Source organism: Saccostrea cucullata, unplaced genomic scaffold, assembly GCF_032062105.1.
Source record: "Saccostrea cucullata isolate Sc308-1 unplaced genomic scaffold, CSIRO_AGI_Scuc_v1 ctg7, whole genome shotgun sequence".
In the NCBI taxonomy this organism is placed as follows: Eukaryota; Metazoa; Mollusca; class Bivalvia; order Ostreida; family Ostreidae; genus Saccostrea; species Saccostrea cuccullata.
Window position 1 is genome coordinate 157,149 of NW_026935080.1, and position 25,040 is coordinate 182,188.

General features: G+C 33.8%; 2 protein-coding genes across 2 annotated transcripts; one reads left to right on the forward strand and one right to left on the reverse strand.

Annotated features, from left to right (window-relative positions):
- Positions 1-152: 152 nt before the first annotated feature.
- Positions 153-18,895, reverse strand: LOC134241811 (neprilysin-like). The gene is made up of 22 exons (XM_062723832.1): positions 18,580-18,895; positions 10,215-10,360; positions 10,069-10,098; positions 9,778-9,939; positions 9,443-9,526; positions 8,969-9,183; positions 8,498-8,677; positions 5,558-5,653; positions 5,267-5,406; positions 4,959-5,052; positions 4,328-4,456; positions 4,037-4,135; positions 3,803-3,880; positions 2,470-2,573; positions 2,306-2,364; positions 2,149-2,200; positions 1,969-2,036; positions 1,560-1,693; positions 1,097-1,162; positions 794-892; positions 608-684; positions 153-365 (listed from the first exon to the last, which is right to left on the reverse strand). The coding sequence occupies exons 1-22, from the start codon at positions 18,606-18,608 to the stop codon at positions 266-268; spliced, it is 2,241 nt and encodes a 746-aa protein (XP_062579816.1). The 5' UTR covers positions 18,609-18,895; the 3' UTR covers positions 153-265.
- On the forward strand, positions 18,013-24,944 carry LOC134241813 (pleckstrin homology domain-containing family B member 2-like). The gene is made up of 6 exons (XM_062723834.1): positions 18,013-18,136; positions 22,150-22,267; positions 22,711-22,856; positions 23,072-23,181; positions 24,550-24,660; positions 24,756-24,944. The coding sequence occupies exons 2-6, from the start codon at positions 22,201-22,203 to the stop codon at positions 24,799-24,801; spliced, it is 480 nt and encodes a 159-aa protein (XP_062579818.1). The 5' UTR covers positions 18,013-18,136; positions 22,150-22,200; the 3' UTR covers positions 24,802-24,944.
- Positions 24,945-25,040: the final 96 nt, after the last annotated feature.

The window sequence follows — 25,040 nt, forward strand, 5'->3', positions numbered from 1 at the left end:
TTTAAAGAGAAAAAAGTTTTGGAATTAAAACACACTTTTCTAAAACTCTGAATATTTTTTTCTGAAATTTTATTTAAAATATACAAATACATGCATACAAAACAATTATGTTTCCACAACATGGATGAATTAAATGAAGCTGTAGGGGAATGAAAGATTTAAATTGTTTATTATTTAAAATAAATAATAATGATTAATGGACTACAATTTCTTTAAACATTTTGACAATCTTGTGTGGGTTTTTTTATTTCTTGAGTTATCTAAACTACCAAATCCTGCATTTGTGTGTGGGGTTCATATAGCTGCCCTTGGGACACTGGAATGCTGCCGAAAATTCAGGAAGATTCTGAAGCGTGCCCGTCACCCTGAAAAAGCAGATTCACTTTTACCCTCAATTCTGTTTATCATCCAGTTCTGCTGACCGAGAAAATAATGTGAACAGTTCTTAAATTGAAAAAAAGGAACCGACAAGTTTTACTTTTTTAAGTTTCAAATTGTGATTGACATTTATGTGTAATTATTAAGTTTCAAATTGTGATTGACATTTATGTGTAAATTTCATTTTATTGTGATGAAGGTGTTTGTAAATGACTATAATAATAAAAACCTGAACCGCGACGGACTGTGTGGACCCGTCATTAGATGGTTTATAGAATTCTCTTGTGTTGCAAGGGTACACCTTATCTATCATAAAAAAATAATAGAAATTTATTCATCATGTACAAATTTTCAAGATAATTTTTAAAAAGAAATCTTTATATTAAAGATGTGCTAAAAATAAAAATTGCATAACCTGTGCAAAATTTATGAAAAATAGTTGGTCATGCGTCATATTCAGACCCGGAAGTGGAACTTCTTCACTTCCTCTGTTTGATATGAAATTCCTGTAGCCCTGTCAAAAAGTAAACCGAGAAGTCAAATTCAATAAAATAAAGGTATGGAAAACAGCCCTACTGCGAAAAAGATTTTATTTAATATATTTTAAAAAACGGTTCTTACAGCTAAAAGGGGATACAAATTCTAGTCATGAAAATGCAAATATTTTTAAATGTTTTCTAGGTTTTCATGAGATGTTTTCTTCTAGTTATTTACTCACTCTGTAACTTTGTAGAACCCCACCGTTATCAGCAATGTTTTCACCAAGTGTAATTATTCCATTTACCTATTGATACAGAGTATTAATAAAATTAATTTTAAACCAATAAAGGAGATGGGCGAACAAACTGAGAGAAGTGCCTTTGACTTGACATAGATGAAAAAAAAATTAATATCTGACAATTGAAAGAAAAACTTCTTTCATATTTCAGTTGAAATCAAAGTATACTTTATGTGAAGTCTTCAAACTGTGAAACAATTTCTCAAGTATTAAAAATATTATTCCGTCTTTGAAATAGCATGCACAAATCTAAGCGGGCAAAAAGTCTGAACATAACTTTCAGAATAAGTTGGTCTCCGCTCACTTTTAGAAATATAATGTTCTGAAAATGAACTACCGAAGAGAAACAAAAGAATTAATACATGTATAAATCTGATATCAAATAAGCCACGTGTACACCTACGTTCATTCCACCAGCTTCCGGGTAAGAAAAGTTCCCGTACTGATCAATAAAGCATGTTGTGAGATCTTTGAATTTATCCACAGACTTCTGACTCCACCATTCGTGTAGCTCTCCATCCTTATTGAATTGTCTCCCTTAAATAAACATAGCGAAACTCCATGCTATGACATAGGTGAAAGAATCATTTTTCTTTGTATGCAATCTTTACTTTTATTTTTTTTTACATTCATTATAACACTTTCCCTAACTACAAAATTACTGAAAAAAGAATGAATTTCTGGTGAAATGGTCAACGTGATTATTTGGTGAAAGATTTATTCATTTCAGGCTTATTGTTCTTTCTTAAACTTGTTTTTTATAGAAAGATTTTCACCAATCTCAAATAAAGTACTTCCTTTGTAGCAGATACCTCTGTCATCAAAGCCATGAGTGATCTCATGCCCTATTAAGGTTCCAATACCACCGTAATTCAAAGATCTGAAGAAAAAAAAACGTAAAAGAATCGAAATTGAACCGAACCGGTTTTGAACCATGTACGTTTCACATCACACTGAATCCAAAGCTTTTGAATAGGGAAAACGATGCTCACCTGGGGTAATCTTTGTGGTAGTAAGGAGGTTGAAGTATGCCGGCTGGAAACACTATAAAAAGCATCCAGATTAATCATAAAACAAAACTTTGCACAACATTTGTTTGAAAAGATGTTCTATAAAAGAGCAGCCTAATGACAATACGGTAGTCCGTACTTATTCTGTTCTTTTCAGCACTGTAGAATGCATTCACTGTAGACGGAGCCGATTCCCACCTGAAATATAGACCTTCGATGACGTTTAAGTCCAAAAAAGAAAAATATTGACTACAGTTCTCAATATATACTAAATGGACATATCAGTATTGGAGTGACGCTTACCTCATTCTGTAAAGTCTATATCGCAGCTCTAGCAGGTCATCAATAACTGTCCTTTTTAACAGCGACAGCATATTTTGGAAGTAGTTATATGGTTGTATGGTTACCTGAAAAATTAAAAGCGAATTATGCAAAACTTTCAAAATTTTAGTCAAAGTACAACGAGAATAAAAAGAATACCGCATGAATCAATATACCTTTGATTTCATTTTGTAATATTTACATTCACTGAATATTTTCTTCTTTATTTCATGAATTCATGCTTTAATCAATGAACTACATTAGGCATGTTGTACAGATTTCATTGTTATCAATGGGATGCATCATTAACACAATAATTAATCTCTTTAATCCTACTTTAAATGGGTTATTGTTACATGGAATAATTTGCAGTACATAACCCGCTTACGCGGGTTATGTATTTTTTCTGCAACAGCTGCTTCCGTTAATTCCAGTAATAACAAACAAAGAAAGCATTTTATTGTTTAAATGAATCAGGGTTATACCAATGATTGTTACTAGGGATGTGAGGGTTTTTGACATGGAATAACCTGTCTCCATCATGAAATAGAGAGTCAGTGGTCATTCCATTTGTTTGAGCAGATCTAAGAAGTGGCCAGGTAAGGGTGATAAAATAGTACGAGTGATAGAATAGTGGGGACGCTGAATAAGCCGAATCACAATAAGGTTACTATTAGGGCTGAATAAGCCTTATTGCATAGGTTGCGTCGACTGGTCGACAACCGTAGTTTTGGTATTGGAAATAAAGGCTGAATAAGCCTGTATCATAGTGCCAAAGTGAACTGGCTCCAGATGCCAGTTGGCTAGAGACCTCTTGTTCAGTAACCAGGACCGTTGGTTGGGCCAGTTGTCCGGGGACATAGGTTAGGGTAGGACAGGTGGTCTAGGGTCAAATTGTCCCTTGATTTTGTTAAGATTAATTAAGCAAATCCTCGTAAATATATTGATTAAGTAAATTGTTTAAATAATTATCGTAAACATATTGATTAAGTTTGTGTCCTATACTACAGAGTATTGCACTGCAGGAACGTGTCCACATGTATATATAGACCGCTCGGCTGGACACACGTGATTTGTCATTTAATGTCACACAATGTCATATAAGTTTTACATTTTGTAATTTTAAGATTTAATTTTTAAATAAATATTTCATTGCAAGCATAAGCAAGAAGAACACAAGGCTAACTTTCAAACAACTGATCTGAAGAAAACATCAAGTTTGTTGAAGTTTTGTATATCAATAAGACTTTACAAAGTTAATTAAACAATCACATCTCTCTCATACATCAATTGACTAATACATGTATTAACTTACATTTTCATATCTCTTGTTAAGGAGTTCGTTGTCTAGGATCCTATCGTCATAGCCAATTTCTCTTTTCATGGCATTAGCCTATTCAAATAACTGTCTAATGTATTAATTGCTACTTTAATAAAATATAGTTTTCTTGTGATGTTTTACTGAACTATTTTCTTTCTTCATGATGTGATATGAAACATTCTCCTTGCAATCATTTAATTGGTTTTTGAAACAATGTGAAACTTTCACCTTTGCTTCCGCCACATCTATCGTGTCTTCGTCCATCCAGTCCAGCTCCGACAAAATAGTCCCAAACGCTGCCATTATATAGTCTGTCATGGTGCTTATCTGTAAGATGAAAATATGCATCCAAGTCGACAACAGATCAACAATTTTAGATTTACAAGTATGAGATAGTACTTCTGGTCATAGCAAAATGATATTTATTTTGGTCAGAAAAATTGGTATTCAGTAAATTCATTTAATATTTTGTGTATACATGTATATACTTTAGAATGCGCAACGTATATGATAACTTACTCCAGATTTTGCTTCTTCATCAAAGTGTCGCTCTACAAACTGTCGACCAAGAGGTAACCCCATGTAACTCACGACCAATCCGACACACTTACGCCAACGGGAGCGGATGTGAGTAGATCCATAAAGAACCTATCAAAATACAAATAACTGAAGATGTCAATTTAAATCTGAATATACCTCAGTATCAGTATGGCATAGTTATCATGACCTATTTGACCCTGTACAAACAACATTTGAAAAGAGACATCATGGCCATGACCTTTACAATATTACTTTGTGTACATGAAGTCTTGCTTTATTCATTCTTCATAAAAGCATGGAATAAGTCAACTTCTTATCCTTGAATTTCTTTGACCATACATTTTTTGAACAATGAAACATGGTTTGGTTCTCTGGAGATCTGAACCAGAAATAAGAAAACCACATTTCCAAATATCCATGTCGAAATGACTTTAATTCGAGTCAAGTTCATGACATACTATCTGTATCTGGTCATTGCCGCTTCTGTGTCATTAAATGAAATTGACATGATTTTTTTTCAAAAAGTTTTAGCAAACTTATATTTTCATACAAACCCAAATCCCCTATATGTTACCCGTTTTAATTAATCTAAATAGAGTTATCACATCACCTTGTTGAACTCCCCTAGGTACTGCCTGAATCTGTCTGGAAGGTCTTTGATTCGGTTCACCATCAGTCTCCAAACAGCGTAATTGGCTATGGTTCTTAAGTTGGAAAACATGTTTTGTTAGAATTGAGGAAGACTCTGTTCTTTTTTTTTTTTAAGAAAACTCTAAACACTGATGGGTGGTTTTTTTTTTGTATTTTTAGAAATTTTTAACATATAAAGGTGTTTATATCTGTGTTCATGTTTTCATCTCAACATACTATCTGATCTGGAACAAAATTTAGAGTACTGTATCAAATTCAATCACAAACCTCTTTGGGAATTTTTCTAAGGTGTGCATTAAATTTCTCATATATTCCACGTCCTTAACAATCACAGTGTTGTTTTCTTGCACTGTGAAGTTCACCAACTGGAGCAATTGGTTAACGTAGTCAAACCATGTAAAACCCAGCTGCAAAAAAAAGAAGTCTAGCATTAATACCTTTAAATTCTATACACAAGTATTTACTTGATTTAGTGTAATTACATAAATTCATCGAAGAGGTTAGGAAATAAATATTGTAAACTTTTTATTTACTTGAAAAGTAAGACTTTTCTCTCACCTTATCTGACTCCGTTAGGTTGTTTTTCATTTCTCCCACAGAAAATTTATTGTAGAGCTTTTCGTTGTCTCTACGTCCTTCCAAAGGGGTCGATATCTAAACCAACACATAACTAATGCATTAATAGTCTTTTCTGAATATGCTAAATAAAAAAATGTATTCTAGGCTTACGATAGAGGAGATTTTTTAAAAGTATATATATTCAAACGCGAAATAAAATCTTGGAGTCGATAAAAATATTATTATATTTTTTTTATATGTCCTGAACTAACCAGATCCTTCAATGTTTTAGGTAACTCCAAAACTTCGACCCCTCCTGTGGCCCGCCCTACCCTAAGGGGTTATGAATTGATACGAACAAAATTGAGACTAAAGTATGAAATATGTGGAGATAACGAATCGCATTCAAGCTCAAAAGGCCATAAAACAATCTAAAATAGGAGCAGAGCGAACATGGACCTCGAGAACATCAGAGATGGGATCAGATATCATGGACGGGCGAGTATCCCCCGACCGGTTACATCCGCTGTGTGTTCCTTGTCATGATCGGAAAATAACGAAAAAAATCTTTCATGTTTCATCTTTTCTTGCTATGTTGTTCTTGAGAAGATTTTTAAAAGATGCTTCTAGATTTTCACAAATATTATAAAAAATTAGCCCCCCCCCCCCTTGAAAGGGGACATGGCACTTCCTTTGGACAAATTAAAATCCCCTTTATCAAAAGATGTTTTGTGGCAAGGTTGGTTGAAATGGGCTTACTGGTTCTTAAGAAGAAGTCGAAAATGTAATACGAGGGGTGATCAAAAAGTTCGCAAACTATCTCTATATTTACAAAACCACGATTCAGATCAGAATGAAATTTGGCACACATAAAATCATACACATATAAATAGATAAACGTTTTAGGTTTGTAACGTCACAATGTGAAAAAACGTCATAGTATATCACTTTACAAAAAACGTTAAACTATAGTTAGCAATTAAAGTTAAACTATACCTTAAAAATTCCTGTGTAAGTTTATAATAATTTGTATATAGTTTGTTAGACTATAGACTTTACGAATCTTTGTCATTAATCTGATATTTGTTTGTGAATAAAACGTGTATAAAAATGATGTTTGTTCTGTTACCATGTGAAAGCAAACTTGGAGAGAGACTGTATCCTTTTTTAAGCAGTTTGATATATAGTAAGCCAACTTACAGTTTGGAAAAATAATATCTTTACAAAAATATAATTATCAAATTTATAGTTCACTTTAACTTTAAAGTTATGAGTTGTAAACCATAGTTTACAAAATGAAACTGTATTAAAAGATAATCTTGTTTTTGCAATCGCAAATGATTGTTTTCAGTGTTATTTAGAGATTACGGCCATTTCTGAAACATGTTTTTGTTTAACTTGCATGGTTAGAAAATGTAAAATATGTGATTAACGTAAGGAGCATGTTGACTATATATATACACGTGATCCGCTCATTGGCAGAATGGTTGCAGATGCGTATTAAAATCGGAGAGGATTGCTTTGAAACATTTTCAACACCGAAACCCTATATCATTTCTTTTTTGGAAGTTATTCAATTAGTTCGCGAACTTTTTGATCACCTCTCGTAAGTATGGCACGCCAAATTCAAATAATGAGCCAAACATAGTTTCACATTTGATAAACTAGGTTTATCGACTGTAAACTATAGTTTACAAACCGTAAACTATAGTTAGCAATTCGTTTACTATAGTTTTCATCTGTAAAACTATGTTTAACGGTTGTTAACTATAGTTTACGAATGCAAATCTAAGCTAATCTGTCTGAAATAAAACGTTAACAATAGATTCTGTTGATAAACATAGATTCGCGTTTCTAAACTATAATTTACAATTGTATACTATAGTTAAGAGTTGTTAAGCATAGTTTCACAAATCGTGAATCTATATTTATCAGATCGTTAATTATAGTTAAGAGATGTAAACCCTAGTTTATAAATCGTGAAACTGTATTATCAGATAATCATGATAATCTGTTTTGCAATCGCTAATGATTGTTTTCAGTGTTACATGTAAGTATACCGGTAGTTTACGGTTCTGAAAGAAAGATTATCGCGTTAACTATGGTTTAGAAATGTAAAATATAGATTAACGTTGTTTACTATAGTTTACACTCCGTAAACTATAGTTTACAACCGATAAACCTAGTTTATTGACTGTGAAACTATGATAAGCTCAATTTTTGTGAATTAAAAAATATTTCCCGGCCGGTCGTAGACCGGTGGTAATCGGTCAAGTGTTGTCACAAGGTCATCGGCCAAGTACCTTAAAGTATCAGTCACATTATCCAGCGATGGCAACCAATGCGTTTTATTGAGAAAAATGAAGTGGTTGCCATACCAATTATAAAGGTCTCGATGCATCTCTCGGCCGATGTATGGTTACATTGGTGAAAGTTATGGCGTCAAACAAAATCGGTCGTTATCTGTTGAAAACTATTTTTAGCAAATAGGCCATACAGTCAAGGTCACAAGGTCATTGACTTTGGCGTCATTTGAAAGAACTTCATTGGTGGAGTATGCATACCAAATATGAAGTCTCCGTCTCTTATGGTTCAAAAGTTATGGCGAAAATTCGAAAAAGCTATTTTTAGCAAATAGGTCACAGTCAAGGTCACAAGGTCATTGAACTTGGTGTCATTTGAAAGAACTTCATTGGTGGAGTATGCATACCAAATATGAAGTCTTTGTTTTTGATCCAATGGTTCAAAAGTTATGGCAAAGGTATAAAGTTGCCTTAACGGTCAACAGTATAATACAAAGAGAGACAATGACAGACAAACAGAACAAAATAAACAGACAAACAGACTGGGAGGACAAAAACAATATACGCCATTTGCACAATTATTTCATTCCAAGACGTTTTTAGGTTGAAATTCAAATTTCAAAAATACATTAATTACATTTGCCAGGATTATTTCTAGATCCAAGATGTCTTCCATGTCCTTCTGTGCTGCCTCTCTTTCGGTTCCGAACTCCACAGCGACCTTGACCCCTAATTCCAAATAGGCCTTCATCAGAGGGTTATCCTTTGGTTTGTTGTAGTGGTTCCTATCTGGCATAATGAAGCCGGGGTTGTCAAGCTGGACAATACAGAAATATCAACAACTCAATTGTACATTGAGAAACTTGAATTCGAAGAAGCAGTGAAATACATGTTAGAGCACATGTACATATATATGACAATTTGTAATATAGGAAATCTCCTATACCATCTTTCGATGAATTAGACTATGGGCGCCGTAAATCAATGGGTTTTTTTTATTTTATATACATATACACCGTTTATATTTTGCGTGTTTTGCAAAACCGAATTCTCATCGATAATAGCATTGTACAATCCTTTTCAGAAAGTTAACATTAATTGTACTCACATATAAAACACGTTGCTCTTTATTTTTGCTATCAGCTAAAACGTAAGGGTATATGTATGGAACGTTGCTGTATTTATTTATGACGACGATTAGAGAGGCCAGAGAAAAATTATCCTCCTTCCAGTTCCCTCCCTCGTTTGTCCCTAATATTGGCCAACCTCCGACTTCTTCTAACAGTGGCAGAGCAACAGATATTCCCTCGCCTTCTATTTCAGCTGTGAATATAAAGAAATGTTGACTAAATGAAATTAATCTGTCCAGCTTATGTTCCATGCTGTAAATGGACTTCAACTTCAATGCATGCCAATGTTTCAAAACTTTTTTATTTAAAAGCAATACAAATATATTTCATGGATTTTTTTTTAAATTCTTACTTTATTCAGGTTTTAGGAAAGTGTTTTTAGAAAAAAAATTAATTGGGCAAGTTAATTTTTCGCCAATCGTTAGACTAAGGAAAACGTTCAGTCGACATACTTGTATTCATACAGGAACCATACAGTCTCTTGGCTTTTACAACGGCGTCCAGATCATTACTGGTAATATCTTCTTCCAAGAGCTCTGGGGAAAAAAAGCAAATCAAATCATACCAATGCATTCCCTGGATACAATGTCTTTATTTAAACAACATCTACCCTATGTTCATTTGTTTAGATCCTGAATACTGTAGTACCATGTACAAATTCAATGTATGATATAATGCATTTTTATATTGCGTATGTTCGGAAATCCGAAGATTTTGAAACTCTCTTCTTTATGGCAAAAATAAACATGTTCAACGTCAGGAAATTTCATAAAAAGCTTATCCTTACGTTTCAACTTTACTTGTATTGTGTCGCGTAAAATTGTAAAGCTAGCCATGTAAGATCTGTCACTGGGTATCACGTGACTCTTCATCCAGCCTCCGCATGCGTACTCATAGAAATTGTCACATGGGTCCACAGAAAAGTCAATGCCGTCTGCAACTCTAGCAGCTTAAATGATATCAACAGTTATGAATGTCAATAAAATAAATTCAGCTTCAAATAAATGTCTAAAAAGTAAAAACCGTATTTTAATGTTTGTATCAATGATTACATGGAATTATTTCTTTCAAATCTTACCTGCTCTTATGCATTCTAAAGTATCACAAACTGAAAGGGCAAATTTAGTACATTTACGTGATTTTCATTGTAATATAAAATCTTCACAGAATTAAAGTTCTTTATTAAAGAATTTACTAGTACATGTATTTTAATGTGCGAATTACCGTTTTGATTCTCTGTAGGAGTGTTTGTAACTGATAAATATACAACCACACAAACTAGAATCACACAAAACAGAATTAAAATGGCGGTCAGCAAAAGGAGTATCTTTTCAGTCGATGAACGTCTCTTATACCAGAATTCTTTCCCGCTAAAAGTAAAAAAAAAATACATTATTCGAATAACAAGTAGAGGTACTGTTAGCACTGAGCTCACTAAATGATACCCCCACCTCTTGTGTTATTCTGATGGCAAAATCCATGTTTTGCTTTCGGAGACCCGAAATAAGTGTGTTGAAATAAAAGAAGCAGAAATGTGAGTTCGAGTATTATGTTATGAAGAACCTTTGAAAGTATCATTAAATTTTATACAGTGGAAAAGGAGGAGTTGCGGATAAGAGATTACTCAAGTAATATCCTTCAATATCATAGAAAGAATGATAGTTTCCTCTTTTTTTTTTTTTTTTTTTTGCCATGGGAAACCCAAATATGTATTCGATCAGAAAGTAACAAAAAATGTAGGTCACAATGGTGCTATGTACCAGAGATTCTGTGAAAGTCTAATAAAATTTCAATTAGTGGTAAAAGAGGACATGATGATAATGGATGGGTATCCGTAACAAACAGACGCATGGACGGACAGATATATACATGTGTATGTATTTATAATACGTGTACATGTATGCCGTATCTATGCATATGTATCTAATAAAAATATGTTTCTATTTTATCTAAAATTATTACATTTATTAATTTCACATTGACCAAGATTTACTATTCCATTGATACCAAGGCTAAAAATATTTGTGCGTTTACATTTCTTTCAGTCAACTTACATCTTATCATGGCAAAAGTCTGTTTTAATTAAAAGAACCGTCATTATTAAAGGAAGAAAAATGAAGAAGTAATATGGATGAAATATATAATTTTGTGTAATGTGTTTTAAATCGATTAAGTCTATTGCACGGTTGCCCTCTCAGCACGAAGGGTTCAACGCGTGAGATAATTCAAAATATTTATAATATAAATAGAAAAGAAATATCTTATAATTACAAATGAGCTTGAATGAACTCAAACTAAGATGGAAACTTCATTCAACATTAACCGAATATTTTAAACAGCTGATCAGAAGAGAATCGTTTGATTAAAATAACATGATATTAAGAAATATTTGAACTTTTTTTGCTTTAGATTGTAAAAATCCGTAAACATTTTATTCCTATTGAAACTAGAATTCCAGTTACTTGACTAATTGATTGTATGTTGTTTAAAGTCCCATTCGAGAATTTCTGACTCATATAGAGACATCGCTAGTCAATGATCTTAGATTTAGACCTATACTTGGCACTTAGAGCCAATGATCAGTAAGGATTCATTATCGTTTCAACGCCTTCCGTGATATGGGACCTCGGCTTTTAAAGTCTCACCCGAAAAACCCGCGACTTTCACTTCTTGTGAAAATTAGATGAAAATATGGAGAAAATGTCCAGTATTCAAGCTCAAAAGTCAATTAAACTATACAAAATTGGAGCAGAGCAAACACAGACCTTCAAAACATCAGAGATGGAATCAGATGCCATGGAGGATTGAGCATCCCCTGCCGACCGGTCACATTACGGGGAAATCCGTGGACAATTCAGGGTATACGAGGGGTGATCAAAAGTTCGCGAACTATCTCTATATTTACAAAACCACAATTCACATGATTCAGTTCAGAATGAAATTCGGCACACATAAAGTCATACACATGTTCTATTAATAGCATATGTAATGGAAAGTTTTTCCCAATGTGAAAATGACGTTATAAGGTAGATCACTTGTGACAAAAAATGGTTGACTCAGTCTTATTCGAGAAACGAACGGCTGTAAAGTTATACGTATATCTTGGAAATTCCTTTGTAGAAGTTTATAATAATTTGTATATGGTTTGTGAAGACAAAAGACTTGCCACAACCTTTGTCATTAATTGGATTGATTGTTTGAGTGAAGGAAGGGAGATGTATAAAAATGATGTTTGTTCTGTTGCCCTGTGAAAGCAAACTTGGAGAGAGACCTATCCTTTGTTAAGCAGTTTGATATGAAAGATCGCCAACTTACAGTTTGGAAAAATAATGAATATCTTTACAATAATATAATTATCAAATTCCTAAAATATCGTTCACTTTAGACTTTAAACAGATCAGATATGATAAAGTAAAGGCACCCATACTTTATCCACATGAAATAAACGACGCTTAAAAGACAGAGGACTTGGGTTTTGATGGTCACCATGCTCATTCTGCAAAAGGATATCTTTATCCACCCATACTATTTCAGAGATTAGGCCATTTCTGACAATTAGACTGTTTTTGTTGCAAAAAGTAACTTGCATGGTTAGAAATATAAGAGTCGGAAAAAAATTAAAGCTTCTGTGACAGAACGCTAAGGAGCATGTCACGTGACTGTCAAACCATTATAAAAATTACGTGATCCGCGCAAAGGTTTTTGAGGAAGTAACTTACAATGTTTGCAGAAAAGGACTGTATTAAGAATGAGAGGACTGAACTTTTGAAACATTTTCAACACCGAAACCCTATATCATTTCTTTTTTGAAAGTTATAGTTCGCGAACATTTTGATCACCCCTCGTATATAATGGTCTAACAATTGTACCCTGCATTATAAAAACGTACAAATACAGTATTTAAAGTTTCAATGATAAATTGTAATTGCTGATCAAATTTTTATTGAGCAGATATCCAACCATAGAATTTATTAGGTTCAAAACTATGATTTTACATGATGATTTATTCTTAAATATGATATTCGTTTTTTCAGTGACTTGTTTGTCAAAAATTGGAAATTCCTCGTTTTAGGCTTACAATAAAATATTGTTTCTTTAATAATGCAAATTTCAAATTAAAGACGTGAGGAGCAGGAAAGTTGATCAAACTGTATCGATATAAAGTTGTATAAAAATGTCTTGAAGATATAAACCCCGTATGCACGTGATGACATTTGTTATACATGTTGCTGCATAAGTGTGTACAGTGTATCAGCATATGAAGTTGTAAAAATATATGCTTTCATCAAGTTTATCAATGAATTATAAAGCTTGGTTGTAAAAAAAATATAACCATTAAAAGAAACTTATAGTCTTGAATTTTTTCTGAGTAAAATATGAGAAAACTTAAATAAGAAAGGTAAAACAAAATATATCAGTTACAAACTGTAGGCCTATAGTATGTATCAGCACATATCAGTACATAGCGGCACATGAAGTTTGGATTATCTTGAATGTTATCGACATAAGGTGTGATTAAGTTCAAAGGAAATAAAAGTTAAAATATGTTGTGCGATATACATAGTTTAATATAAAAAAATTGAATAGTTTCTTTGAAATTGAGCTTTTGAGGGCAAAGCACAGCGGAAAAAGACGTACATGACAAACAGTTTTCTTCTCAAAGTTTCAATGAGAATCTTTTATTTGAAATTTGGTTGTGAAATGATCTGCTACTATGTGACTGGATAAATCAAGGTCTTGTGTCGGAGTAGGTGCTGGCATGAAAAGGATCAAAGCACCTGATTTCATCAGGCATAAAATTGAAATTAATAAATGCAATATTGATTAAAACAAACTATGGAAACTGAAATAAAATACCATACTTTTTTATGTGTATATTTTTAAATTTGGGTCAAAAAAGGTGATTTAAATTTTTATACGTTGATCTTTTACGAATTGAATATGTCCGTAAAAATTCAAAACCGGTATATTTTTACGTGTACAAATAACGTTTAAAATATGTCTTTAAGAGAGAACACTTAGAGAGTTTAAACACATGTTAATTTGATATAACAATATAAACAATGCAAACAAATTACATAATGAATTGTATACAAGTCAGAATTTTTTTTCCAAAGTCCGACTTAGTAAAAAAAAATCAAAAATTTCTTGACAAGCAAAAAAAAAAAAAAGTAAAGAAAATCGTCAAAAACCTATTTAAGTTGGAATTACAAACTTTCCTTTGCCTCAAATCTTTAACTTTTCATACCCAGATTTTACACCCCCCGAAGTCCGCACATGGTATAATTTTTTTTAAAATAACCTATATATACATGAGCAATGTGCCCTTATATATTTATAAACATAGCTAGGCACATTTCACACAAGCAAATTAGTTTAAAAATTTTATTTCTATAGTTTACGGACTGTACACTATAGTTAACAAATTTTAATATTTTTCTGTAAACGGGTTAACGCGATAATCTATGTTTCACAACCGTAAACTATACTTAACACCGAAAACTATCATTTGCGATTGCAAAATTTAATTTTGATAAATATAGTTTCACGATTTGTAAAGGAAATTTAGTGGCAATCTCGTAAATATTGTATAAATTTGTGAAAAATATTAATAACTATAATCCAGAAAATTCTAGTTTACACACGTTCGAAAGCAAAACAAACACACAATATATTGATTAGCAGTAAACTATAGTGCAGTTAAATATGTTTTAAGAAAACCATACTTAACGAATCGTTAACTATATTGAACGCAGTTTACGGTTTGTAAACTTAGTTTAAATATAAGTTTATCAATTGTGAAACTAGGTTTATCTCATTTTTGTGAATTTGGCGTGCCATACACGTGCATGTCTGGTATATTTACCGAAAACAAAGAGAGACAACTCAAACTAACATAATTGAAGTGAAAGTATTTAATTAAGTACAGCGTATTAAGAGGTCGAAGTTTTATTCAAAACATCAAGCTGATTGAAAACACGCATCTACATTTAATTGGAAGAGCTGTAATTATTAAGTCATTATCAGAAGTTATGCGTGTTAAAAAATACTAAAAAAAGAGTAACCATGTAGGTCTAACTTATAAATTAATTGACAATGTTTGTATAATTTATATACAAGTTAATTGAGATTTACCTGTATGATCCCAATTGATGATTGTGATTGGTGTTCAAAATACTAACAGTATACTAATTATATAACATGGAGTCAGTAGCAATAAGCATTACTTTTACACATACCATGTTAAAAAATTATACGAGCCGTTTTATAAATTATGTTAAATTTTTACGCCTTTAAATTTTATGGATTTATAAACCTGAGAGCCACAGCAAGCGTTTTCTTCTTTTCACGTATATGAATTTGGTCAAATTCTGCTTCGTGTGACTACGAAAAGAAAATTGAGGCGCAAAGTTTTGGAATTCCAATAGATTGTTGGAAACTTCATAATACTTTTAGATGTGATATGGTTAAAGCTGGGTTGGGGAAGTTTGGTGGCGGTCTAGAAAGCATATTAGTATCATGTAATACCGGTATATTTTTAGTTGATAATTCCAACTTGAAAATTGTCTTTTCCAACACTTACGTTTACGGATGCATATTAGAGTTGAAAACGCCAACTTTTAAGTTGGAAAAGTCAATTTTAAAGTTAAAAAGGCGAAGACTAAAAGTTGGAAAATCCATATAGATTTAAGTTGGAATTACAAACTAAAGTCTATTTCAAAGTTGAATTACCAACATTAATTTGGGATTAAGTTGAAAGAGCCAAGATTAAAGTTGGAATTACCAAATTAAAAAAATATGTTACGTGGCACTAATATGCTTTCGTAAACCCAGTCATTGTCATAACCGCATTCTGACTTAGAATTGAAAGCCTGTTTTAAGTGTTTTACGATTTACAAACTTTTAACTCTATGTAAGCTTAAGGAGGGTGCGTTTGCACTATAGAAACAATTTTGGAACAATATTAAACCCACAATTTACTTATATTTCTCTTTTTTATTGAATGGCTCTATTGCTTAATTCTAAATGATTTCAATTCCCCCCTTAAGCATGGCAAGAACCTGTTATAATTAAGGTGAACGTTTACTCAAATTACGCTGATGGTCCAACGCGGTAAATGATTTAACACTGTCCATTCAAAAACGCTACGTAGAAATCTATGGTTAGTAGAGTAGATCCATGCAACAAGTAAAGATAACCTGTAGTTTTATAAACAGTATATACGTATTTGGATAAAACACCAAACGAATATTTTATATACAGTAAAATTATATACAATAAAAGAAAATATGAAATACCGGGTAATATGCAGAACAAGGGAGTTATGATGCAAGTGCATTTGGTTAACATTCAACGCAACGCAATGACTGAATAGGAGAAAAAATTATAAAAATATAAAATATAAACTGAATGCATAATAGGGAAATGATAGTGAATGTCAAACCCTAATTATATTTTTGGTCAGATAAAGAATATTTATAAATCTCCTCATTGAGGGCATTAGTCGCATATCTACTTTTCATAACAGTACAACAATAATATCCAGCTGGGAATTCAAGCTGACATTTCAAGTTCCTTGCATGTAAGTAAGTATATAAACATTGTTCTTCAAGCATTTGAAATTTAATCCGCAAAAATTTAATACAATGATCTAATTGTGAATTCGGAAGAGTAATTTCTGTTGCTTGGTGTTATCGCCCTTATTATTTTATTTCACATTCATTTTTCTGCAAAAAATAAACAATTCTGCAAAACCCAATTTAAAGTAATAAATCAAGAATAGAAATGTTATGATTTCTTTTATATTAACGACAACAATTTTCTCTGTATTCTAGAATAAGTATTTTTCCATTATTTTTAGTGTGATAAATTTTATAAAATCCATATAAAATGAATATATTTTTTCCCATAAGGACAAGTAAAGTAGTAACCAAGTAAGACGGACAAAAAATAAAGAGAATAAGGGAGAAAGTGGGGAGAGAGAAAGGAGTGAGAGAGAGGGAGAGAGAGAGAGGGAGAGAGAGAGAGAGAGGAAGAGGAAAGAGAGGTGAGAGAGAGAAGAGGAGTGAGAGAGAGAAGAGGGGTGAGAGAGGAGTGAGAGAGAGTGAGAGAGAGAGAGAGAGAGAGAGAGAGAGTGAGAGAGAGAGAGAGAGGAGTGAGAGAGAGAAGAGAGGAGTGTCTGAGAGAAGAGAGGAGTGTCTGAGAGAGAGGAGCGTGAGAGAAAGAGAGAGGAGGAGAGAGAGGGGAGTGAGAGAAAGGAGTGTGAGAGGGAGAGGAAGAGTGTGAGAGAGAGGAGAGAGAGAGAGAGAGAGAGAGAGAGAGAGAGAGAGAGAGGAGTGAGAGAGAGAGGGGAGGAGGAGTGAGAGAGAGGAGTGGGAGAGAGAGGAGGGGAGGAGGTGAGAGAGAGGAGGAGATATAGGAGTGTGAGAGAAGGAGTGAGAGAGAGGAGTATGAGAGAGATAGGAGTGTGAGAGAGAGAGGAGGGGAGAGAGAGGAGTATGAGAGAGAGAAGAGGAGTGTGAGAGAAGGAGAAGGAGTGAGAGAGAGTGGGGGAGTGAGGGAGAAAGTGGGGAGTGGGAGAGAGAAGAGGGGGGAGTTAGACAGAGACAGTGGGGAAACAGTGAGTAAGAGAGACAGTGGGGAGAGAGAGTGTGTGTTTGAGAGAGGAGAGAGTTAGTAAGAGAGAGAGTGGAGAAATTGGGAAGTGAGAGTGTGGGAGTGAGAGAGGGTAGTAAGAAAGTGGGGGTACAGAGAGAGTGGGGAGTAAGAGGGATGAGATTTAAGTATTGATTTCATCCGTCGAACCTTTTCTTTTAAAAAATATCATTTCTTTTTTCCTCATATACTAGTATTTTTCTGAAAGTACGCTGTAGAAACTTGAGATTTCTTTATTTTTAATCTGCCTCTTTTATTTTTATGATTAACTTAACGAATCAGTAATAATAAGTGCTCCTTCGTAATGCATCATTAAGCAAGTTATTGGCCGTGGCATGAATGCTGAGAATCTCAAGTAAATAATTCCTCATATTACATTGCTGCTGAGAGGATGTATCAAACATTCGCCTCTGCTGTAACTACAGAAATCTCATGCAGTCAGGATCCACAGTTTATAGAACTGAGCTGATCGGTTTACATTTCATATACAGGTACACATGTATTCAAAACATTAATAGCAAAATATATTTAATACTAAATTTCTGATTAGTACTATGTTAATTCCTTTGATTTTTTAAAATCTAAATATTTAATGATGTTCAAAGAAAAAGAATCTACAATTTCAAAAAAATTAAATCAAATTAATTTTTCCGTTCTTCACATCCCTTCCCCCACCCCCAAATTATACATGATCGACAAAGAAGAGATGGGAATTTCATCACTGTTTTTTTTTATTTTGTTTCCAAGGAAAACAAAATTAACATTTGTATCGCTTAAAATGTTTTTAAAACATTTATTTAGCTGTTATTGACTGAGAAAATAAAAAAAATTACTCACATCCTTTGAGATATAATTTCTTGACCAAGACTTTCCATAATATTAAAAAATAATAATAATAAAACATCAATGGAGAAAAATTAATTTATTTTCTTACCTTGAATTATATTTTTCACCAGATTCCATCTTAAAAATATTCCAGTATACGTAATACACAAAGGATTCAAAAACTATGACACGAGCATGCCTAAGATGAAGCTAAGGTCAACCAGAAAAAAAAATCAAGATTATTGAACCAAGATACAGATATGTACATCAACGTCACAACGAGGTCGTCACTTCTTCCTTTTTACGATTATGCAACAAATACTCCGCGTGTTCTTTGCAGAATCTTGATCCTAATTCTCACATCTGACGTCTAATTTTGCGATTTTTACGAGTTATATTTAAATCGTAAATTATTTGAAATAAGATATTTGAAATTTTTGTAGTATGTTATCAGTTTAAAAATTGGTTCAGACATAAAAATCTGTACTATATCGGGCATTAGAGATTACACGAGTCTAATTAGAACACCACCACGCAGTGTGAGCACGGAGCAGTTATCACGTGAAACAGTAAGGAAGCGTAATAGTAATAAGATTTATGTAATATGAGAGTGTCTCCAACAGAACAGAGCACGCACGGACCCATGTTATCAGTCTGGTAATAAAAGTCTGCGACCCTATGAAATTTAAACCTTCCATTTGAATGTTGGGGGAAAAACAACATACCGGTATAAACTGTATTCACATAACCAGAGATGCTCAGTGTATTGACAAAACAGATTGAATTCTTAAGTTACCCTCACACAGTTATTGTATATACATAATATGAGACCTCTCGTTTCCCTTGTTACGGTGATCACCTGTAGCCAGATAGCTCAACTGGTAAAGCACGTACACCTACTGTAAACCAAACATTATTCGCGTTATCTTTTATTCGCGATTTGTCGATTTGAAATCAATCCGCGACGATAAAGAAAGAGGGCGTAGAAGGCGTGGACAATCCCCCACTCTGAGATAATATGTTTCACAATTTTCAAAATTCACGGAAAAGTTTTTTTTCTTTCTAAAATCATGTTCTCAGTAATGTCATCTTCAAATCATTTTATTATTTATTTTACTGAACGACTTATCATTTGACAATCTTTTTTTTCAAAGTCGACAGTTAAGCGTATTTTGTAAAAATGGGTTTACTAGAGCCATAAGAAATGAATTTTGAACATGAATGGGTCAAGTCTCCATTTTTCGTTAACACTTAAATGATAGAAACGTAAATGTGAAATCTATATCATTTGTCCAAAATGGAATCTGAACCCATTCTATATGAAAATCGAACATTTCTGGAAAAAATATACGCTTCAACAAACCCGTTCATTTAAATCCCACTGACAGACATCGATAACGCATATACTTAGTGGTTGCGTAGTGGTTGAGGCGGTCGGTCCTGTGCCAAACCCTGCGCTGTGGAGAGAGTTCGAGTCATACGGTAATCACTCATACGTGACGCTTTTTACTTTTTGTATTCACATACCGGTATCTTAAAAACATGAGTGAACAAAATAAATTATTAATAAAATATTAAAACAATGAAATACAGAATTAAATGTGTAAAAGAAGATATATATATAAAGCCATATTATTTTGAAAAATATAGCTATCATGAACTTTTAGAATTAAGAAATGTCTTTTCTCAGAGCGGGGGATTGACATCACCTTGTACGCCTTCATTCTTTTCGCGACTGAGGAAGAATTCTTTACAGAAATGGTTCGCGGCGATTAATATTCGCTATTTAATGGGGTTCGCGGATATCGCGGATATCTCTCGCATGCGAATAAAAGTTGTTTTACAGTATGCCGAGAACAGGGGGGGGGGGGGGGGGGGGGGGCATGCATTGATTCGATCCTGGTTTGGTCCTGCTACGCGAGGTGCCGTCCATGCCCTAGCAAGTAGCAGACCTGTCTTGGATGATCCTGGTTATCTATTCGGGAAGGAGGGGGTAGGTCGGTATTTATTTATTGAAGGAGGAATATAGCGACCAGGCAGGTTTGATTCCAGGGGCCAGATTGCTCAATCGCAAGACAATAGCGCCTTTTGTTCAGGGAGATCGGGTTTGAATCCTGGTCTAGCCCTTCATTTTTTTCTTCCTTACTTTTAAACTTGATTTCTTTCATCTTGATACAATTCATTAAATTATTTGGACAAAGACGTAGTTTTTCTCCATATTGTACGGCACTTTTTAGCCATTCTTGTTTCTTGGTTTCTATTCAGATATCTATAATTTTATTTTATAAGATATAAAAGTAAATCTTTATTTTAATAAATGGGGATGTTAAGCAATTTATGAAACAAAGTTAAAGATTACGAAATAAAGCAAGTTATACACAGGCTGCTATACTTTGGGTATGGCTGCCTTATTCGTAAACTTGATGGTTGCTCACATTTTCATGGCTTCACAACGCGCGGATTCAAAATCAATGTTATGCTTGACATATTGATCGATTACATACCTTTTTTGAGCCTTTGAGCAAGCAAATCTCTGATTTTCGGGGGAGGGGGGTTATTTCTAAAAGGTAAGTGGACTTTAACCCTACAAAACCAAAAACCCTTCTTTTATTGCTAACTTTCATGTCTTTTCTTTTGTGATAGCTACAAAACTGTGGCACTGAAGAATTTGACAGACCTACATGTACCAAAGAATTAAATAGCCACCCATTATTGTGATCTTCGATCTTCCGCAACTCCGTATTTTTTGGTTGCACATTTTTGGTATTATTTCTCAAATTCTATACACGTACGTGTATATATTTCCTTGTCCTCACAATGTCAGAGGGGTCCTGAGTCAACGCGTTGCGACGAGTGGACTCAGTATACCCTTGACGTTGTGAGGATCGCATTGATTTCTCAGTCCCGAAGAATGGTTTCCGCTCATGAAATAAAATATACATTTTATATTGCATGATCGTGCGAGAGACAGAAAGATTTATTCAGTCTCTATGTTATATCTCATTTAATTTTTAAGTACTTCGTTATTTTGGCGTAAAAAACAATTGTTTTATTGTATAAATGTTCAGAAAACAGGAAGGATTTATACAGCCAAGAAAAATCAAATTCCCGTCGAGTGAAGCCCTCGGAGGAATATGGTTTTCCTTGGTTGAATAAATCTTCATACACATTTCCCTCACGATCTTGATAAAATATACATGTGCGTTATACTTCTATTCCTGTTACTGTCCAAAAGTCGAAGGTTTTTTAAAAAGACTGGATCCATAACTCTCTGTTTTACCAACAGAGCTACAGTTATGCAGCTACTTTTTGCAACTTACAATCATCATTTCAAAACAAAGAAAAAAACGCATATTCAGTCTAAATCATTAGTGATAATAAAAGAAACTAATAACTCTCTAACGAAAATTCAAGCCGTCCATTTCAAAATGTACACTCCAAGTTTTCCAAGTCGATTAATGGTATCAGTGGAATAATCTTCTCAAGTAGAGAAAACAGTATTGTATTTTAAAATAAAATCGATTTCATTTTGCATATGGATCATTGGGTCATTTAAAGGATTAAATAGGTGACAAAGAAATACCAGGCAATACACATGAACAAACTGCATTGTGGAATTAACTTAGTCAGAACTGGACTTCGTGGGATAAAGGTTTCTATATACAGTCTATATCCTTAGCAGGATAAGAGTTCCCATCGGGACACGGTTGTTTGTCCCCAGTGATGGAAAATGGCCTCTCTTTTCACACAAGAAGGCGATGGAATGATAGTGAAAGCTGGATGGATATTTAGACAAAGTAAGCACCATAACAACAATGCAATATGCATGCATGTTAGACAATTTATTATGATAAAAATGCCTTTTTTAAGAATTTAAGCTCTGCTTTTCTTTATTGAAATAACGGTTTCTGAATAAATTTAAACAATTAATTGGACCTAATAATATTTTGCAAGTTAACCCATTGTTAAGATCAGTATTACAAAACAACTGGTCAAGTAAGTTTAAATCGAAATTTTTTAATTCTTTTGTTAAATTACAGGGCTCTAGAAATTAAAGAGCTAATTCAGAACGGTCATTATTGACCTGTAAACATTAACTTATACTCTGGCAACAATGATTCGGTGCAAAACAAAATCATACTGTATGGCCAAAACTTTGCTATTATTTCTTGTCCAAACATAAATAATAACCGAATCATTATATTTAAATGAATTTATACAGCAATTTTTACACTTTTAGAGGCCTTTTTTCGGAAGTGGAAGAAAAGTTGGATAGTCGTCTGCTCGGGAGGAGCCGTGAGGGTGTTCAAAAATAAACGGGCTTCGCGTCCTCAAAAATCATACGATCTCAAAACAGATTGTATCGTCATCAAAACTGGACGTCAGGTTTGTTTCAAAAAGGGATACACCTATATACGTAATTCCTATTGAGCTTTTTGGAGTTCCACAGCTGTTTCCGTAGCATGCTCCAAAGCCAGGAACAGTCAATGTTGCTTCAATTCTTTGTCCATATACTTTGCCACCAGCATGTTTTTTTTTTTAATTCTGGCGACGGTACATGTATCTCTGTGTTTTGATTTTATATTATTCTTCACTTGCAGTGCCAGTATCTTCTCCCACCAAACGGGATAGACTCATCAGCCCTCATAGAAATCGTTCTGACCGGTGACAGGGCCATTAAACTTTGCGCAAATGACGCGGAAACAGCAAGGTGAGTTCAAAATCGTGTACAAACTTTGGCGTTGATTTTGTCAACAACAATGTACGGAGGGTACAAGTGCATCATTTACGCAAAATCCCCCTATAAGATTTGCAGGCAATCCAACCGTGACGGCCCTTTTTAGGGAACGCATACATTTTACAGGAACTTTGGGAGGACGTAACGTTGGATCAAAGAAAAATATACCTCCTTCCCAAACCATACTATATCTTAAAGGCATCGTTGTTATCTCCTTGCAACAGAGTTGGGGTGTACACTAGTATAGAAATGCGCTTGTGTGTGTTTGTTTGTCCTTGTGCGAAACGGAAGTGAAGTAATATCGATGTCGACTGCTATCTTGTTTCACTTTGAGCTCCTCGGGTGGCTCGTATCTCGCACACGTTTGAATGGAGCGTAGCGGGGTCAGCCGAGGATTGCTGATTGATCTTGATTTATAGACATGCTCTTTGCGAAGGGACGCTCCACATTGCAGTGCTCTTTAACTCGCTGTAAGTGGGGGGGGGGGGGGTATTAATTTCGGTATTTCTGTCTCTCTGTCCGTCCGTTCGTCTGTCTGTATTTCTGTAACACTTTCGTTTCCACGCTATATCTTGAGAGGCCTTTGAGCTTTTGCGATGAAATTTTACACAACTCCCTTTGACCTGAGAAAATCCTTCTTGAATTTGAGGCCAAAGGTTCGAAGGTACTAATAAAAGAAATAAATTCAGTCAGTTGTAACACTTTTGTTTCCGCGCGACATCTTGAGAAGCCTTTGAGTTTTTGCAACGTCATTTTATACCATAATACCCTTTGGTCAGAGGGAGACCCCTACTTATTTTAAAGTCAATGGGTCAAAGGTCAAGGTCGTAAATTCATAGATTTTGTGTGTGTAACTTTTATTTCCAGGCGATATCTCAAGAAGCTTTGAAGTTAAAGTTTTAGCAATCATTTTTTTTTACCACAACTCCCCCCTGCTCTTCTTAAAGCCCCCCCCCCCCTTCGATCCATTCTTGATCCGCACATTTCCTTCCTTTTTTCTTCAGCAAGGAACACACATTCTCTGCATTAGCTTATTTTATTTGAATTTAGGATTGCTAAAAAATACTCAAACTACAAACTTTACATAGACTACCGTTTACCACCAGCCTCTGCTCCAGTATATTAAGTTACACTTTCTTCTTTATTTAATCAATGCCAGTGATGAATAATTGCCGTTTAAAATCTCACAATAAAAGATTTTACTGAATTCAAGAGTATTCACCATCTATTTGCCCTCCTGCTACACTGTAAAATTATTGAATATTTTAAATGCAGTCAAATACAGGTTTGCAACCATTAGTGACCACTATAATCCATCAATACTTGTATCTCTTTCTATAGGATGTGGCTGGGCGCATTAACAAAAGCTCAGTCAGGCAAAGATCTACCGACACCACGCTGGGAAAGGCGAAATTTAAATAAAGAGGAAGTCCTTAATTTAGAATATCAAAGGTCTGTATCTTTATTACAACTTATATCACTCCGTTGAATTTCCAGTATAAGGAATTTTGAGACATGCAACCTATCGTCTTTATCATTCATTTCAGTTGCTGGTACTCATGCTGTAGGAATAATCAAGTGGATGATTTTTGATGACGGCCAAATCACTTCTGTGCAATATTGATAGTCTTCAGAAAATTGTTTATGACTTTTTGCTAATTTATGTGAAATGTATACGGTATATTAATTCATTGAACGAGAGAATATTTTTCAATGTGTTTTAATAGCAGGGTTGGTATACCTATCAGTTTTTCTGAAAATTCCATTAAATAGAAAAATATTAAATACAACATATAATTATAATGTATTATTAAAGTATAACATATTTTTTT

Excerpts from the sequence above, each read along its gene's own strand:
- LOC134241811 (XM_062723832.1), bottom strand. The coding sequence starts at position 18,608 with ATGGAATCTGGTGAAAAATATAATTCAAG. Across the intron at positions 10,099-10,214 it reads TCCTACAGAGAATCAAAACG|TTTGTGATACTTTAGAATGC; the intron begins GTAATTCGCACA and ends TTGCCCTTTCAG. Across the intron at positions 2,574-3,802 it reads TTAACAAGAGATATGAAAAT|GTAACCATACAACCATATAA; the intron begins GTAAGTTAATAC and ends TTAATTTTTCAG.
- LOC134241813 (XM_062723834.1), top strand. The coding sequence starts at position 22,201 with ATGGCCTCTCTTTTCACACAAGAAGGCGATGGAATGATAGTGAAAGCT. Across the intron at positions 22,268-22,710 it reads TGGATGGATATTTAGACAAA|AGGCCTTTTTTCGGAAGTGG; the intron begins GTAAGCACCATA and ends TTACACTTTTAG. Across the intron at positions 22,857-23,071 it reads TCATCAAAACTGGACGTCAG|TGCCAGTATCTTCTCCCACC; the intron begins GTTTGTTTCAAA and ends CTTCACTTGCAG.